Source organism: Enhydra lutris, unplaced genomic scaffold (assembly GCF_002288905.1).
Source record: "Enhydra lutris kenyoni isolate GAN:26980312 unplaced genomic scaffold, ASM228890v2 scaffoldscaffold22, whole genome shotgun sequence".
NCBI classification, from domain to species: Eukaryota; Metazoa; Chordata; class Mammalia; order Carnivora; family Mustelidae; genus Enhydra; species Enhydra lutris.
Genome location: NW_019154106.1, coordinates 13,548,915 through 13,566,169, shown reverse-complemented (window position 1 = coordinate 13,566,169; position 17,255 = coordinate 13,548,915). Strand labels below are relative to the sequence as shown.

Sequence of the window (17,255 nt, the reverse complement as noted above, 5' to 3'; positions counted from 1 at the left end):
TTTGATCTTGATGAAGTCCCAAAAGTTTATTTTGGCTTTTGTTTCCTTTGCCTTTGGAGACATATCTTGAAAGAATTTGCTGTGGCTGATATCAAAGAGGTTACTGCCTATGTTCTCCTCTAGGATTCTGATGGATTCCTGTCTCACGTTGAGGTCTTCCACATTTCTAATTACTAAAATGTGAATGTTTTATTTGATATCTGATATGGTTAATCTCCATAATTATCTTTCTAATTATTCTTGCCTGGTGTGAATTTCCTATACAAGAAAGCTGAAAACTGAAATTTGAAATGCTAAATGTATCATGCACAAATTCCCAAACCATTCATCCATTTCTAGGTATTTCTTTCTGTTACATCATTTTTTTTTCTATTCTACTAGTATGACAGCTAGGTGTCATGGAAGGAATTCATTTGTATGGTATAGAGTATCTTCTTTCATTCTCTACATTTTTACATTTCTTGTTTCTGCTATGTAAGATCAACAGAACCTAATTAGTCTCACTTACAAGGCCTAATCATTCAAGAACTCAAAGACAACACAATACAACAACTGAAAAGTATGAGAACCAGAGAATTTCTGGGGCTAAATGACCATTTAAATGCTATATTTCAAAATACTGATAAAAAAAACCACACACACAATAATCTTGGAATGATGACCCAGAAAATTTTCCCATTTGTTCCCTTGTTGTCACAGCAATGAAGGGAAAAGAAGTGGAAGGGGATCGCATAAATATTTAAGAGGAAAATGGTGGATTATATTTTGACTCCATATGTACTCTTGTATTCATTTATTTAATGCATCAGTACTTTTATAAAGCAGTGTTCCAGGTGCTTCAGACACATCAGTGAGCAAAACAGTAAAATTTTAAAAAAAGAAAAAGAAAATCTTTGATGTGATTAAAAATCTCAGTGTCACTGCCATGAAAATACTTTGGGCTCCGTGTATATTCCATGTGTCAGCCCAAGTGTCAGGGTTTATAAATGATATGATCAGCCTCCTAAGAAAGAGAACAGCTAAACTCTTCAACAACAATCACATGAGCTTGTTTGGGGCCTGGTCAAATGGGTAGGTTAGATAAACTTTATAGCATGGGTTTTCCTGCTATGGAATTCATATTCCAGAATATGCCTCCTCCTCTTCCCTGAGAAACCATTATTTGACTCAACAAACTTAAGAGTCTGTAAGTAAATTTGGCGTTCTACATTTATTATCATTTCAAGAACCACAAGAAAATACCAAGTCACAGGGATGACCCTGATGTGGAGAAAAGCAAGAAACTGAGTTAAAAACTATATTAAAGTATTAAACAGTTCTTCTGAGACTTAGCCAGCCTACAAATCCACAGGTGCTAATGCAAGCAGCCACACCACGTGAGCGACTTTTAAAAGGATGCCAGCTTCAGTGAAGAAGGACCCCATAATTGGGGGCACCTGAGTGGCTCAGTCAGTCAGGTTTCTGCCTTCGACTCGGGTCATGATCTCAGGGTCTTGGGGTCAAGCCCAGCACCAGGGTCTCTGCTCAGCAGAAAGTCTGCTTCTCCCTCTCCCTCTCTGTGTTCTCTCTCTCTCTCTCTCTCTCTCTCATTCTCACTCTCTCACAAATAAATAAATAAATAAATAAAGTCAGTCTTTTTTTAATAAGAATTGAAGTCCAGTTGTGGATCATTTCCTAAGAAAACATGGGTTCTACCCAATATACATAAAATGGCCAAAAAAAAAGTTTTCTCATAAGAAGATAGAAGATGGTGTAACATTAAGAACGAAAATAGAGCCAATGATTTTTGCTACTTGTGAGGACTCAGTTTAGATGTGATATATTCCCTCAAAAATCAAGGGCAATCTATATCATTTCTCATACACTAATGCCATGAGAAAGAAAAGAAAAGGAAAGGAAGGGAACAGAGGGAGAAGGGGAAGAGGAATGGGGAAGAGAATAAACGTTGCTTGAGAAGCGGAGCAGCCATGGCTGGCATTTGAAGAGTGGAAGAAAGGACAAACAATTTATTCTCAAAGCCCATGTAATAGCAGAGTAGGTACCTAGTACCATAACAGGTAGAGTAGCAGAAATAAAAACTGTCAGGAACATGTGTAACCCATAAACGAGAAGCCCTTGCAGGCAGAGAAAATGCACATTAGTAATCCTGGGAAGTGATCCTTCCCATGAGGTGTGATGTGGGTCTTCCATTGGCTTGGGTTGAAAAATCATCAAGGGCACCAGAATTCTCTTGTAAGATGAATAAGGTCTGAGGATATAATGGAAAACATGCTGACTGTGGTTGACAGCACTGTACTGTATAACTGAAATTTGCAAAGAGAGTAGAATTTAAATGCTCTGACCAACTCCCAAAGAAGATAACTATATGAGATGATGTACATGTGAATTAACTAGATGGGGAGAGTCCAGTCACAGTGTATACATATATCAAATCATCCCATTGTGCAATTTAAATATCTTACAATTATGTTTGTCAATCTTGCTCAATAAAGCTGGGGAAAAAATAAAAATGAAATAAAGAAAAGACATCAATGAGCAGAAGAAGAGTGGAAGAAATAATAGTGAGGTTACCCACCCATAACATGAGACAGACTTTTTTCTCATACTTGAAAGCCACACCATCTGACTATTGAATAAATATCAAACATACACTATGTCCAAATAGTGGTTGGCTATCAGTTTAATAAAATAACATGCACACATGGATCTTTCATTTTAACAAGGGAAGATAATAAATGATAAATTTAAAAATCAATTAATTTTCCCTTCCCCTATGTCATCTGTTTTGTTTCTTAAGTTTCACATGTGAGTGAAATCATATGGAATTTGTCTATCTCTGACTGACTTATTTTGTTTAGCCTAATGCACTCTAGCTCCATCTACTTCATTGCAATGGCAAGATTCCATTATTTTTGATGGCTGAGTGATATTCCATTGTGTGTGTGTTTGTGTATGTGAAAGTGTGTGTGTACCACATTTTCTTTATCCATTTATTCATTGATCAATGAACATTTGGGCTCTCTGCATAGTTTGGCTATTGTTGATAATGCTGCTATGAATGTCAGCGTGCATGTGTCACTTTGAATCAGTATTCTTGCATTCTTTGGGTAAATACCAAGTAGTGCAATCGCTGGGTAGTAGGTTGTATATGTAGGTTTATATATTGTAATATGACTGCCATCTGTATGTCTTCTTTGGAAAAATGTCTATTCATGTCGTCTGTCCATTTCTTAACTGAATTATTTGTTTTTTGTGTGTTGAGTTTAAGAAGTTCTTTATAGATTTTGGATACTAACCCTTTATCAAATATGTTATTTGCAAATATCTTTTCCCATTCCATAGGTTGCCTTTTATTTTTTTTGTTTAAATTCATCTAACCAACATATAGTACATTAGTTTCAGATGTAGAGTTCAATAATTCATCAGTTGCATGTAATACCCAGTGTTCATCACATCACGTGCCCTCCTTAATGCTCATCACCCAGTTATCCCATCCCCCACCCACCACCCCTCCAGGGACCCTCAGTTTGTTTTCTATAGTTAAGATTCTCATGTTTTTTCTCCCTCTCTGATGACTTCCCATTTGGTTATCTCTCCCTTCGCCTACAGTCCTCTGCTCTGTTTCATATGTTCCATGTATGAAAGAAACCATATGGTAATTGTCTTTCTCTGATTGACTTATTTCACTCAGCATAACACCCTTCAGTTCCAGCCACATTAGTGTAACTGTAAGTATTCATCCTTTCTGATGGCTGAGTAATATTCCACTTTATATATGAACCACATCTTTATCCATTTATCTATCATTGGACATCTTGGCTCTTTCCACAGTTTGTCTATTGTGGACAATGCTGCTATAAATTTTGGGATGCAGGTGCCCATTTAGATCACTATATTTATATCTTTGGAGTAAAATCTAGTAGTGCAATTGCTGGGTCATAGGGTAGCTCTGTTTAACTTTTTGAGGAACCTCCATGCTGTTTTCCAGAGTGACTCTGACAGCTTGCATTCCCATCAACAGTGTAAAAGGGTTCCCCTTTCTTCACATCTTCACCAGCATTTGTTGTTTCCTGACTTGTTAATTTTAGCCATTCTGACTAGTGTGAGGTGATATCTCATTGTAGTTTTGATTTGTATTTTCCTGATGCCAAGGGATGTAGAGCATTTAAATCATGTATCTGTTGGCTATTTGTATGTCTTCTTTGAAGAAGTTTCTGTTCATGTCTTCTGTCCATTTCTTGACTGGATTGTTCACTTTTTGGGTGTTTAGTTTGATAAGTTATTTATAGATATTGGATATTAGCCCTTTATCTAATATGTCATTTGCAAATATCTTGTCCCATTCCATAGGCTTCCTTTTACTTTTGTTAACTCTTTTATTTGCTCTCAGAAGCTTCCTTTGATGAAGTCCCAACAGTTCATATTTGCTTTTGTTTCCTTTGCCCTTGGAGACATGTCTAGCAAGAAGTTGCTGCAGTCAAGGTCAAAGAAGTTGCCACATGTGTCCTCCTCTAGGATTTTGATGGATTCCTGTCTCACATTTAGGTCTTTCATCCATTTTGAGTTTATCTTTCTGTATGGTGTTTTTATCTTCATGAGGTCCCCTAGTTCATTTTTGCTTTTGTATCCCTTGCCTCCAAGCAACATGTCTAATAAGAAATAACTACAGCTAACATCAAAGAGGTTGCCACCTGTGTTCTCTAGGATTTTGATGGTTTCCTGCCTCACATTTAGGTCATCCATTTTGAATTTGAAACAAAGCCTTAGAAACTTTTAACTATAAAGAACAAAAAAAAAAACAAAAACAAATTGATGGTTATCAGAGGGGAGGTAGGTGGGTGAAGGGCTAAATGTTGATGGGTATTGAGGAGGGTACTTATTGTGAGGAGCACAAGGTGTTGTATGTAAGTGATGAATCAGTAAATTCTACTCTTGAAACCAATATTATGCTATATGTTAGCTAACTACAATTTAAATAAAAACTTGAAATAAAAATAAATTTAAAATAATCCATTAAAATGTATTATTGGTTGGAAGGTGAAAAGTGTGATCAATAACAGAAAAAGTTAGCTCAGAGTAAAGGAAATCTAAGTCCCCTGATGGGGTAGTGATGATAACAAATTCAATATTCAATAAGTTAGAGTAAATATCATTGAGAAAATGAACTTCAAGCCAAGGCAGAAAGGTCTGGAAGACCCCCAGGCACATATTGGAAGATGAGAGATCTCAGTCAGAGAGAACATTATTGCAAAAGCCATGAAGGGACTTCAGGTTCCCAGTTCTTCAGGTAAGAATTTTGGAAGTCACCAATCTGTCCTAATAAGTAAAAAGCTAAAGATACTGAAGAATCAATATAACTCTTCTTGGATCTATAAGAGATGGGACGACACAGGGCAAACCACTGTCCCCAACAGCGGAGAAATGGACAGGTGAAAACAGAGAGTCACAGCTTACTCACAAGAGGAAATTTCCATGGGAACCAGTGCCTTGACAGGAAAACCTGAACTGAAAAAATAGAGTGAGATTTACCTCCAGGAGTTCAACCAGGTAACCACAGTAAATATAAGAGAAAAATCCTCTTTTGCTTCCATCAGGGGAGAAGAGGAAGCATTCTGAAATCCATCAGAAAGCTATGTACTTCTTAATAAAGCCTGCCCTCAGGAGAAACTAGTTAACTGGTTAACCATGCAAAACCCTGCTGGGGGTCCTCTCAGAGCCTATTCATCTGGGGGGAAGAGAAATGGCCTTCTACCTGGAAGAAAGAAATAACCTACTCCAGTCCACTCTGGTCATCCTATCCCAACTTACAAGGAAGAAAAAACAAAACTGAGAAACACTTTTGAAGTTCACAGTCCAGAGGCATAGTTCCACCAAAACCTGATACCTAATCAAAGGATTATAGAATGTTTCCAGTCATCCACACCTTGCAACCAACTTGGTAAAGGTCTGTTTATAGCAGCCCCTCTTACCCGGAATACCATGTCTGACTATAAAGAAAAAATCAAAAGGCACATATAGAAAGGCAAAAACATGATCCAAAGAGACAGAGCAAACATTAGAATCAGGCATGATAGAGACGTAGGAATATCAGACCAAGAATTTAAATCAACTATGGTTAAAATTCTGGAGATCAAAAACACTGTAACCAAAATATAGGATGTCTTTGATGGGCTCATTAGTAGACTGGACATGGTTGAGGAGAGAATCAATGAGCCTGAAGATATAGCAATAGAAACTTCAAAAACTGAAAAGCAAAGAAAACAAAGACAAAAAAAAAAAAAAGAGAGAGAGAGAGAGAAAGAAGAAGAATAGGGACAAATATCTAAATAAGGTCTGTGGGGCAACAACTGAAAAAGGAGTAACACATACATGATGGAAATATCTGAAGAAGAAAGAGAGGAATAGAAGAAACATTTAAGAGTTGTCAGGCTGGCTCAGTCAGCTGAGTGTCTGACTCTTCATATTGGCTCAGGTCATGATCTCAGGGTTGTGAGATCAAGTCCTGCATCAGGCTGCACACTCAGAAGGGAGTTTGCTTGAGATTCTCTTCCTCTTCCTCTCTCCCCCCAACTCTGTCTCTCTCTAAATAAAGAAATGAATAAATATTTTTTAAAAAAATAAATACTTTAAACAATGACTATTTTCCCCAAATTAAACTTAGGCACTAAACCACAGATCAGGGAGCTCAGAGAACACCAAGCAGAATGAAGGCCAGTAAAAACCACACGCAGGCATATAATTTTCAAAGTGCAGAAAATTAAAAATTAAAAAAGAAATCTTGAAAGAAGCCAGAGGCAAAATGCCTCATCTACAGAGGAACAAAGATAAAAATTATATCTGACTTCTCAGAAACCATGTGTGTTATGAAAATCAATGGCCTTCTGCCAGAAGCCAATATTACAAATCAGGAAATTGCAGTGAGTGGAGACCTAACTAACAGAGAGTTTCCCTCTGATATTGGGGCTTATTCAACTTTTCTTCACAAAATAGGGGGAAATACTTAAAGACTTTCAGGGTAAACAAACGAACAAACAAAAAATGCACCTGCATGTGAATTTCTGTCACTGCCCTATAGGGAGAATCAGTTGGGAACATTTCTTGCTAATAAAAACAAAACAAAATCTATTTTAAGATCCACTGCATTACACCTATAAAGTCTAAAAGAAAAGAATATGGTGCCATAAGAGCAAAACACAGAGGTACTCTAATTGACCCCATCTCTAATCACTCCCTTAGGGTGAGTCTCTGAGTGGCAGTAATATGTAAATGGTATATGAAAAACAAGTTGTTAATCCACGTGAATATAATAGAAAGAGATTCTAGGCAGAATACATTAGGAGATCAGAACAGCAATAACTTGAGCTAGAGGAAGACAGTTGGTTTGAATATATTTGCATATTCTTGGAGAAGGACCATAGAGCAATTCAAGAAATTTATAATTATCACTCGCTTCCTGCTGTTCTCCTCCCAATTCCCATTCAATAGAATGTGCATCATAAATGTGTAAGAAGCCATTAAAATGACAGAAAATACTTCCGCTCTCCTACTAGGAAATGACTATCTCAATAAGTGACAGATTTGAGACATGTTATGTAATGAAGATGCACAGTAGAGTCATTTTAAGGCAAAGTCTGACTGAGAAGAAACTGTTGATCTTTCTAGATAAAAATACATTTCCCTTTGGCACACCTAAACCCAAGTTTTAACAGTTCTTAGTAAGATGGCATTGGGAAAGTTCACAAAACTGACAATTAACAAAATGAATCGATCATAATCTTTAACCTAGCTATAGCTTACATTTGGAAATCTTGTACTACAGGTATATAAATACCGGATATAAATCCCAAATGTTGGGACCTCATTTGTAGGGGGTTAAAAGAAAACAAGTTGTGTCAGTAGGAGAAGCATCCATTCTACTAACTGTTGTGCTACAAAAAAATATAAAACGTAATTTAATGTGGATATATTTAAGATAATATTTAGTTTACTTTTCAAACTTCATCATTTGCATTGTATTGTTTTGAATTTAGCATTTTTTTTTATCATTTCAATGTTTTTAATAAGGAGAAAACTTACCACCTTGTATAAAAATTATAGACTCTCGGTGGAGGGGTGGGAGAAAATACTGATCTTTAGGGGGAAAAACTAAGAGATTGAAGCATAAAGTTACTAAGAATTTCTCCATTTTACTTAGGTTTTTTTTTTTAAGATTTTATTTATTTATTTGACAGAGATCACAAGTAGGCAGAGAGGCACATGGGTGGGGGGAAAGGCCACTGAGCAGAGAGCCCGATGTGGGGCTCCATTCCAGAACCCTGAGATCATGACCTGAGCCGAAGACAGAGGCTTAACCCACTGAGCCACCCAGGCACCCCATTTTACTTAGTTTTTGACAAGGATTTCATTCACCAGTACTTAAAAGTATTTCATGAAATCAGAGAATGTTAGAATGGAAACATAGCCTTACTAGAAGACATTGAGTCCATTTGCCCAAACTTACTTACTTACAGATATATTCATTGATTCATTCATTCATTCATTCAATTTTGACACAGATTACAGCTTTTTGAAAGTAAATTTTAGTTACAAAAGCAAACATTTGTTGTAAAACAAGTCCAACAACTCACATGAGCATGAAGCAACCCCCCTGCTTCTTATTTCCAAAGTCGCCCCACTGAAGTAACCAGTTTTTAACAGTTTGTGCGGGAACTGCACACTTCTCTCCATGACCATATACATAATACATACGCACATACCAATATATTTTTCCCATTAGGTAACTTTTACCTCCACCTTTTTTACTTTTTTTTTTTTTTTTTTTTAAACAAAGTGTTGGGGGAGGTTATCGAGATCTGAGCTCTGGTTGATCTGTGGGCTGGACCTGGGCAACTGGAGGCTTCTCTCCCTTCTCCTACCCTTGGAATGTGCACTCTGCCTACGTCCTCCGCCCCTAAGAGCTGTCCCAAGAACATAGCCTTGAGATAGTGATGTGTTCTTGGGACTCTCTATGTGTTTGAACCCTGGCAAGGCTTTTCTATGAACTTTGAAGATTTGACAAGCAGTAGCAGACATACATTCTTACTGCAGCACTCAGAACAGACTTATTTAAGCCACCTTGCCTGTTAAACCCTCCACCTACCGTTCTGAAGTAGCCTGCATTTTTCTTTGGTCTCACCCTACCCTTTGTGATGGGGGGGCCACTTACTGATTTCACTGGAGGCTCCTGAGGAAGTTGCAAACCAACACAAACTGTGATCTGCTTTACAGATTAAATTTTGGCTTGATTTTTTTTCCATCTGTCAATGATTTTATCGGGCAGTTTCCTCTAAACTAAAGCATGAATATCTAATTTCTTCTTTTTATAATTAGCTGTGCAACACTTCAAAGAAAGAATGTATGCTTCTCCTAATGATACAAACTAGTTTCTTTTTATTCCCCCTACAAAAGGTGCTGCAACATTTGTGTCTGGTATTTATTTTTCTGTAGCACAGATTTCCAAATGTAAAATAGCTAGGTCAAAGATTATGTGAATTTTAATAGAAATCATCAAATTACTTTCTGAAAATGTAGCTATTTTATGCTTAGCTATCATAGTTCAGTGTAAAATTGCTGTCTATATCCAGTGGTAACCTTACCAGCATTGCACATAATCATTTTAATGTTTGCTAATCTGATAAATGAAAAGAAGCTTTGCACTGTCATTTTGATTTCATTTACTTGAAAAATTGTGAAGTTGAGCAATTTTTTATGTATTTATATTTTTGGCCATTTGCATTTCCATTTGTGCCAATTGCTCATCCATCCTTCCAGTGGTCTATTTCTCTATTGTGTGTCATATATATGTACATATATGCTCAGCACTTTCCTACTGAGACACTAACTCATTGGAGTCACCCAATTTGCAAGTGTTCTCTCACTTTCCATTGTTCAACTTTTAACAAGGTCTATGAAGCCTTTATTTTTTTTTTTAATTTCTTTTCAGTGTAACAGAATTCATTGTTTATGCACCACACCCAGTGCTCCATGCAATACGTGCCCTTTATAATACCCACCACCTTGTTCCCCCAACCTCCCACTCCCCACCCCTTCAAAACCCTCAGATTGTTAAAGCTTTTATTAATGAACTCTTTCTTTCCCTTATAACATATTTCCCTTATAGTATTTGCTGTTCTAGTCTGGAATAAATGTCATCTCACATATGAAAATACATAAATATTCTGGATTTTCTTCTGGCATACATTACATTTATCTGCAAATTATTTTGTATTCCCCATCACTTAGCAATGAAGACTGAAGAAAAAAATATATAGACTGTCTGTAAGTAACCTGGTAAATCCCCAGGAATTAAAAAGAATTTATTCTCAGCCCAGTGTTCTTTTTACCACACATTATGAACCAACATCTATGATACAGCATGGCAGAGTTATATATTACCAAAACCATTAGAGAATTTTTCCTTTCAAAATTCCTCCTGAATGCATTTTTTACCTCCTTGTTTCTCAGGCTGTAAATGAGGGGGTTCAACATGGGGATTACCACAGTATAAAACAGAGAAATCACTTTATTGATATCCAGGGAAGAAGTTGAGCCAGGCCGAACATAGATAAAGAAAAGAGTCCCATACAGGATAGATACAACTGCCAGGTGAGAAGAGCAAGTGGAGAAAGCTTTCTACCTCCCATCAGCAGTCTGTATCTTCAAGATGGCCACCAGGATGCAAACATAGGAGACCATGATGATCAGGCCACTAAGTATTCCTATAAATCCAGCCAAATATAAAAATACAAGCTGAATCATGGAAGTGTCTGCACATGCAAGGGAAAGCAGTGGTGAAATATCACAGAAAAAATGATTGATGATATTTGGACCACAGAAGGGTAAGAGAAAAGTCAATGTCATATAAGTCATGCTGCTTATAAAAGCCATGGCATAAGGCCCCATAACCAGCTGCACACAGACCCTCTGGGACATGATGAGTGTGTACAATAAGGGTTTACAGATGGCCATATAACAGTCATATGCCATGGAAGCCAGGAGGAAACATTCAGATACCACAAAGAAACCAGAAAACCACATTTGTGTGGCACAACCCACAAAAGAGATGCCTTTTTTCTCCGCAAAGATATCACAAAGCATCTTGGGGGCAATGGAAGAAGAAGAACAAATATCTACAAAGGACAAGTGGCTGAGAAAAAAGTACATAGGAGTGTGGAGTCTTGCATCAGTCCATATGAGAATGATCATCCCTGTGTTACCCCCCAGGGTGACAACATAGACAAAGAGAAGCATGACAAAGAGGACGATCTGATGATGGAGGTGATCTGTGAGGCCCAAGAAAAGAAATTCAGTCACTTCTGTCTGGTTCTTATCTTCCATCTGTCAGTTGTAACCTATGTAAGAAATTTAAAAATACATTTTATTTTTAAAATATCAATTGGCATATACAAAACAGCCTTTTAAACTTATTACAAGTTTGTTTGTTTTTTTAATCTGTAGAGGAGGTAGTTATGGAAACAGTGTTGGACTGGTCAACAGTATTTCCAAGGACTAGTTCCTGTGAGTTGTGATCCCCATGTAAACTTGAGTAATTCATACTTGATCTTTTTAGATTCAGTTCTCTTGGCCTTCAAAAGAGCAGTCTAACTATAAAATCTAAAACTCTCTTGGGTTCTAAAATTGTATTTGAAATTAAATGAAATCTCTATTTCATTTTTATCATATGATAGAATAGTAATGCCTACCTAGGAATACAATAACTAGTGATATTGTAAGAAATGATGAAAAATTCAGATCCTGATAATTGACAGTTGGGATGGGGTAAACAGAATAGAAATGAGGCCCTTTCAGTTCCTGTTTTGATGGAGTGGGTAGTACCATTCAGATGTCATGAAGACAACATCCATATCTGTGTATATTAATCTCTTTCCCTTATAAAAGGCTTACAAAGGGAAATGTAAACAAATGTCAGTAGGGTTATTTAGAATGGAGAGGATTCTATCATAACACATAATAATCCTATTCACGTTTATAAAGGATTACCCTGCAAATAAGAGATTGGATGTATTTACTTTTTGACCATCAAGAACACACAAGTGGCACAAAGAGATAAGAACAGAGGATTCAATTTGGGGGTTAAATGAAGTGAATAAAATTCCACCAACCATATAATTCAAATGAAAAAATACACTGGTTTAAGAGGTACAGAGATGCCCTTCCTTAGAGATTAATCTTTCAAATACTGCATAACAACTTTCCATGGAAATCATGTAGAAAAATAAGTATCTCCTGGGAGCTCAGCTGACTTTATCATAAGGGCAATTTCTATCAGTAATTTCTATGAATATTTTGTTCACCAAAACAAAATTATTTCCCTTAATTCCCTATGATGTTTATAATTCTATTTAAAGCATAAATCCTGACAGGCAATTTCTATTTTATTAACAAAACATGTAAAATGCTTAACATTTTTATTGAGACAAAATTTTCAGGCAAATATATTTTTGACTCATCAACTAAGGAAGAATATATCAAGCTATTTAAAATTCCAGTAGGAAGCACGAGGTGTGGGAGTATCCATAAGAAAGATTCTAGGTTCATATGTTTATTATCAACTCAAATAATTCCCTCTATAAACAAACAAAAACATTCCACACTTTGGAGATAGAATGATTAGGATGTGGTCCTCGAAATGCCACAGTGACAAAATAATAGTTAATACACTATTTATGCATCTTGAGTTTATTATTATTATTTGAGAAAATATCTGTGGCATGCATTTTCCACGGGGTGATTGTTCATTAATGTCAGCCACTAATATCAATTGTTTTTAGGAATTTACACCTACTGGGGGAAATGAGATCTGGGCATAAAAAGAAAACCTACGTTTCAATATGATATTTGGTTGGTCCAAGACCAACAGGCCACAGGATTTCAGAAAAAGCTTCTATGTTCATGGTGAACTGAAGCAGTTGGGAAAAACACTGCTTTAGTTTCATGTCTGAAAGAGTTCAAAAATCTATGCTGAAACTGGTTTTGGATGTTTGTGGACATACCAAACATGTGCAGTTGGCGATGAGAATGTGCTACCATCCCTACCACTGTTCAGCATGAGAACATAAGACACCCTGCCTCTCCTATAAATAAGGGGAGTGATCTCTATGACCTTTCCATTTCTAGAATTCTATGACCCTAGAATTCTTCCTGGACATTGGAGTATCCAAAATAAAGAACAAGATCTGCTTTAAAGATAAAAAAAAAAAAAATCAGTTATTTTGTGTCCTGAAGAGCTGGACTAAACCAAAGGTCACTCTCTTTGAGTTCTTGGACTGGTGAGGTTTTGTTCCCAAAAGTCAGGTTCATTCTAAAGTCTTTCCACCGTATTTCAAAATTTATTTTTAATCATGATGTGGGATACTCACTTCTTTAAGAGAATCCTTGTTTCCCTAATAACTACTTCAAGATGAATGGCAAAACCTAGAGTTTTCTGGTCTTCATCGAGAAGTCGGTTTGGAAAATTTAATTTCCTTCTTGGTAGTAACCTTCTGCAGCAGACGTGACCTCCTAAGCACATGGTAAAGAAAATAAATCTCCATCCAGATGAGCCTGAGAGCAAAGAAATGCTCCTTGTCCTATAGCCTGACTCACATCCAGTACAAAATAAAGGGGTCATGTTTTTGATACTTTTAAATATGTTAGATCCCGGTCTCTAAAGAACTAAACCCTCACGAGTTTACACCTGAGGGACAAAATTAAAGTGGTCTCACTGACATTCATGCCAAGTTTTGTTTTTTGTTTGTTTGTTTGTTTTTTTTCCCAAAATAACTTCTCTACAACCGAGGATTTCTGGTGGGGGGGGGAATGCTTTTTATCCCCCTTTAATATCCTCCTTGTCAACACAGACCATGTTTTCTATCTGTAGTGATGTTAACAGTAAACACTTGCTAGGATAGAGTCGTGTGCCGCCTGGATCCTGAGGCCTGAATACAAATCCCAGCTCCACAGTTTGCCCCACAGTTTGGCAAGAGGGGCTTGCTATTTGTTTTGTTTCTTTTTAACTCAATATCCTCTTCTGTAAAATGGGGGTAATAGAGCTTAGCTCACAGAGACATTGGAAGAATTAGAGTTATTACATGTACTGGGCTCACAAGAGTACATATCACATGATAAGTGCTCATTAATGTCATTTATTGTTTTTAGGAATCTACAGCTTAGTCGTGGAGACAGGATGCAGGAAAAAGAAAACCCACAGTTCAATGTATCCTTGGCTTGGTTCAAGGCCAAACAAACCAGAGAATGTTAGAGGAATGAGGGACCATTATGATCCAAAGTGGTTTGGAAAAATTTCATGTGCATGTTCATTTGGAAAGACAGAAATGTTTGAGACTATGATCTGAAATAAAAAGGAAAAGCATCACAGGTAAAAATAAGGAGAGGAATGGACATGAGGAGGCAGGAACATTCCACTTGGTTGGAATAAAGGCTTATAGAGGAAAGAAAAAAATATTTCATCTGAAGGTAGTGTGATGGGCAGAATAGTGGTTTCCAAAGATGTCCATGTCCGACTCCCAGGGACCTGCAAATATGGTACTTCTGTGGCAAAAAGGGACTTGGTTGATGTTTTTAACCAAAGAACTTGAAATGAGGAGAATTGGTGGGCCTTCTGATGCAATAGAGGGAGATGTAACTAGGGAAAAATGGTCAGAGATTTGCAAGTTTGCTGGCTTAAAGATGAAGGAAGTGGGCCATCAGCTAAGAATTGTGAGCAGCTTTGAAAAGCTAGAAAAATCAAGGAAACAGATTTCCCCTAGAGATTCCAAGAAGCAATGCAATCCTGCCAACACCTTGACTATACAACCCAGTGAGACCCATGTAGGATTTCTTAGCCTGCAGAACTTTAAAATAATAAGTTTATATTGTTTTAGCCACTAAGCTTTGGTAATTTGTTAGGACAGCACTGAGAAACTAATACAATTAGATTGGATGACCTCAGTCACCACTTCCTCTAGAAAGCTTTCCACAATCCCCTAAAACAGATGTGAACTCCCTCTATGGCAACCACCATAGCATTTTCTTTACAGCTCAGATCATCCTGACTATCATCTGACTTTGCAAGTTCAAGGACATAGCCTTACAATTGTCTGTATCCTGTGAAGTACCTATCTCGGAAAGTTGCAAAGAAGACAAAATTCTGTAAGTATTTTTGAGCGAAGCGGAAAATAAAACAAAAATATTTTGCAATCCATAATGGTTTAAATGTAGCAATCTAAATCATATCATACTCTTCAATTAAAAAAGACAAAGCAAAGGCATTTTACCCTTTTCTTGTGCTCGAAATCACCCAAAACTAGTAAAGAAACTGACAATAACAACAAAAAAAGATAAATAAAATGATACTTTATTAAACTTCAAGAGGAGGAAATAACATGATAAGAAAAAATATGACAAAGCAAATTCTATTACAGGAAAATGCTTCTCTTGGACATTTATAAGACATTTTCCATCTGGAGAATGTAAAGATTCAAAAAGACAAAAAGATAGAATTGCTCAATGCCATAGCCAGTTAGCTGGCTGAGTAGAGGTGGTCCTCAGGAGGATGTTGCTAATTTTCCATTGACCCTCCCATGGAACCTGGGCAGTCAGAGACTCTGAATCCCTATCCCCTGTCCTTGGAATGTACACATTGCCCACCATTCCCATGGTGGGAGCATATTAAAGGATGTAGCCTCAAGGGGGTAATGTGTTTTTGAGCCCATCTGGATGGTGTATGTGACTGAATCTAGTTAATGCCTTTATGTAAATGTTTAAGATTCTGGCGGGCATGAGAGACTATGGACTCCAGGAAACAATCAGAGGGTTCCAGAGGGGCTGGGGGAGGGGGGAATGAGTTAACCCAGTGATGGGTATTAAGGAGGGCACGTGTTGTAATGAGTACTGGATGTTATATGCAACTAATGAATCATTGAAAAGCTAATGATGTACTGTATGGTGATTTTGTAATGTAACACAAATAAATGCATAAATAAATAAATAAATAAATAATAAACGGACTTCATTTGTGAAAAAAAAATTTTAAAAACAAAAGTTTTAATTCAAAAAAGAAAAGATTCTGGTGGGCAGGTGTGGAGATCTGCTGCCTAAGACAAGCTTCGAATGCCAGTTTTCTAGCTTATTAAACTTGCCACCTGCCATCTGAAGTAGCCTGCCTCTTTCCTAACTCTCTCCCTGCTTTCTGTGTAAAGGAACTACTTTTAGATTTTACCCAGGAAATTCCCAAGTGTTTGAACCAGCAGATGGTGACCCAGCGAGGAGACCTAAGAATGGAGTCTTGGGAAAGAGGCATTAGGAGGGAAGTCCTGGATTGGCCCATGACCTCTGTGTGGGGAAGGTGACCTGTATGTCAGAGGCTCATGGGCGGCCACATGAAAACAGAGATGCCCCCAATGCCAGCTGCTTTAATGCACTTGTTTGAGGAACTGCAGCAAAGCAGGGGGGAAAATGGCAGCAGGTGGCCTGGCCTCTACTGTGGGCAGCTTCACCAGTCACTGATGCCCAACTAGAGACTGACACACACATTAGAGAGTTAGAAGAACTCAGGTTAGAGAAGAATGTGTGGGGATCCAACCCTCTGCTAGCTTTAGGGCTGGAAGATAAGGCATACTTACATAACACTAAAACTTAATTTTCCCTCATCTGCTAAAAGCATGAAGTTTTCTTGGACTATGGGTCTATTCTTGATAAGATTGTGGAAAGTTTTTCTTTCTCTTCTAAGTAATCTGCCCAGAAAACAAAAATTCTGTGTTTTCTCAAAATAATTTCCAGCGCTTCTTGTTGCATTTATCAAGTCTTTGACTTAAGAATTCCATCTTTACCAGACTAACAGGAAAAAAAAAAAAAACGAAAACAGTAACATAAAAATGCACTCCTCAAAGTTTTATTATGTGAAAGTAAGATATGTTAATATAAATGTTTCAATGATTGTATACATCTTAGGTTAAAAGAAACTCAAGCTCAGGTACATAAACTATTACAATAACTGTCTGCAGGTTTTGTTTCTAAATAACAATGATGTCTCAAAAGGAGACAATTAATTAGTGGCAACTGTGTGTGTATGTTTTATTATTACACCAAAGGCCTTGAGGATTAGTCAGTGTCCTCCTTATTTATTATATGTGGTTACTTCAAGGGTAATCACTGAGTAAATCTTCATTAATTACATGTTATCCCCCAACAGAGGATCCCATAAATTTCTATGTTTT

At 37.1% G+C, this 17,255-nt stretch overlaps 1 protein-coding gene across 1 annotated transcript in view; it reads right to left on the bottom strand.

The window, feature by feature from the left end:
• Nucleotides 1-11,376, bottom strand: part of LOC111149544 (olfactory receptor 5G3-like) — a 19,255-nt gene extending 7,879 nt beyond the window's left edge. The window contains 1 exon segment of the mRNA XM_022506639.1: nt 10,435-11,376. Coding sequence (XP_022362347.1) covers nt 10,435-11,376 — 942 coding nt within the window.
• Nucleotides 11,377-17,255: the final 5,879 nt, after the last annotated feature.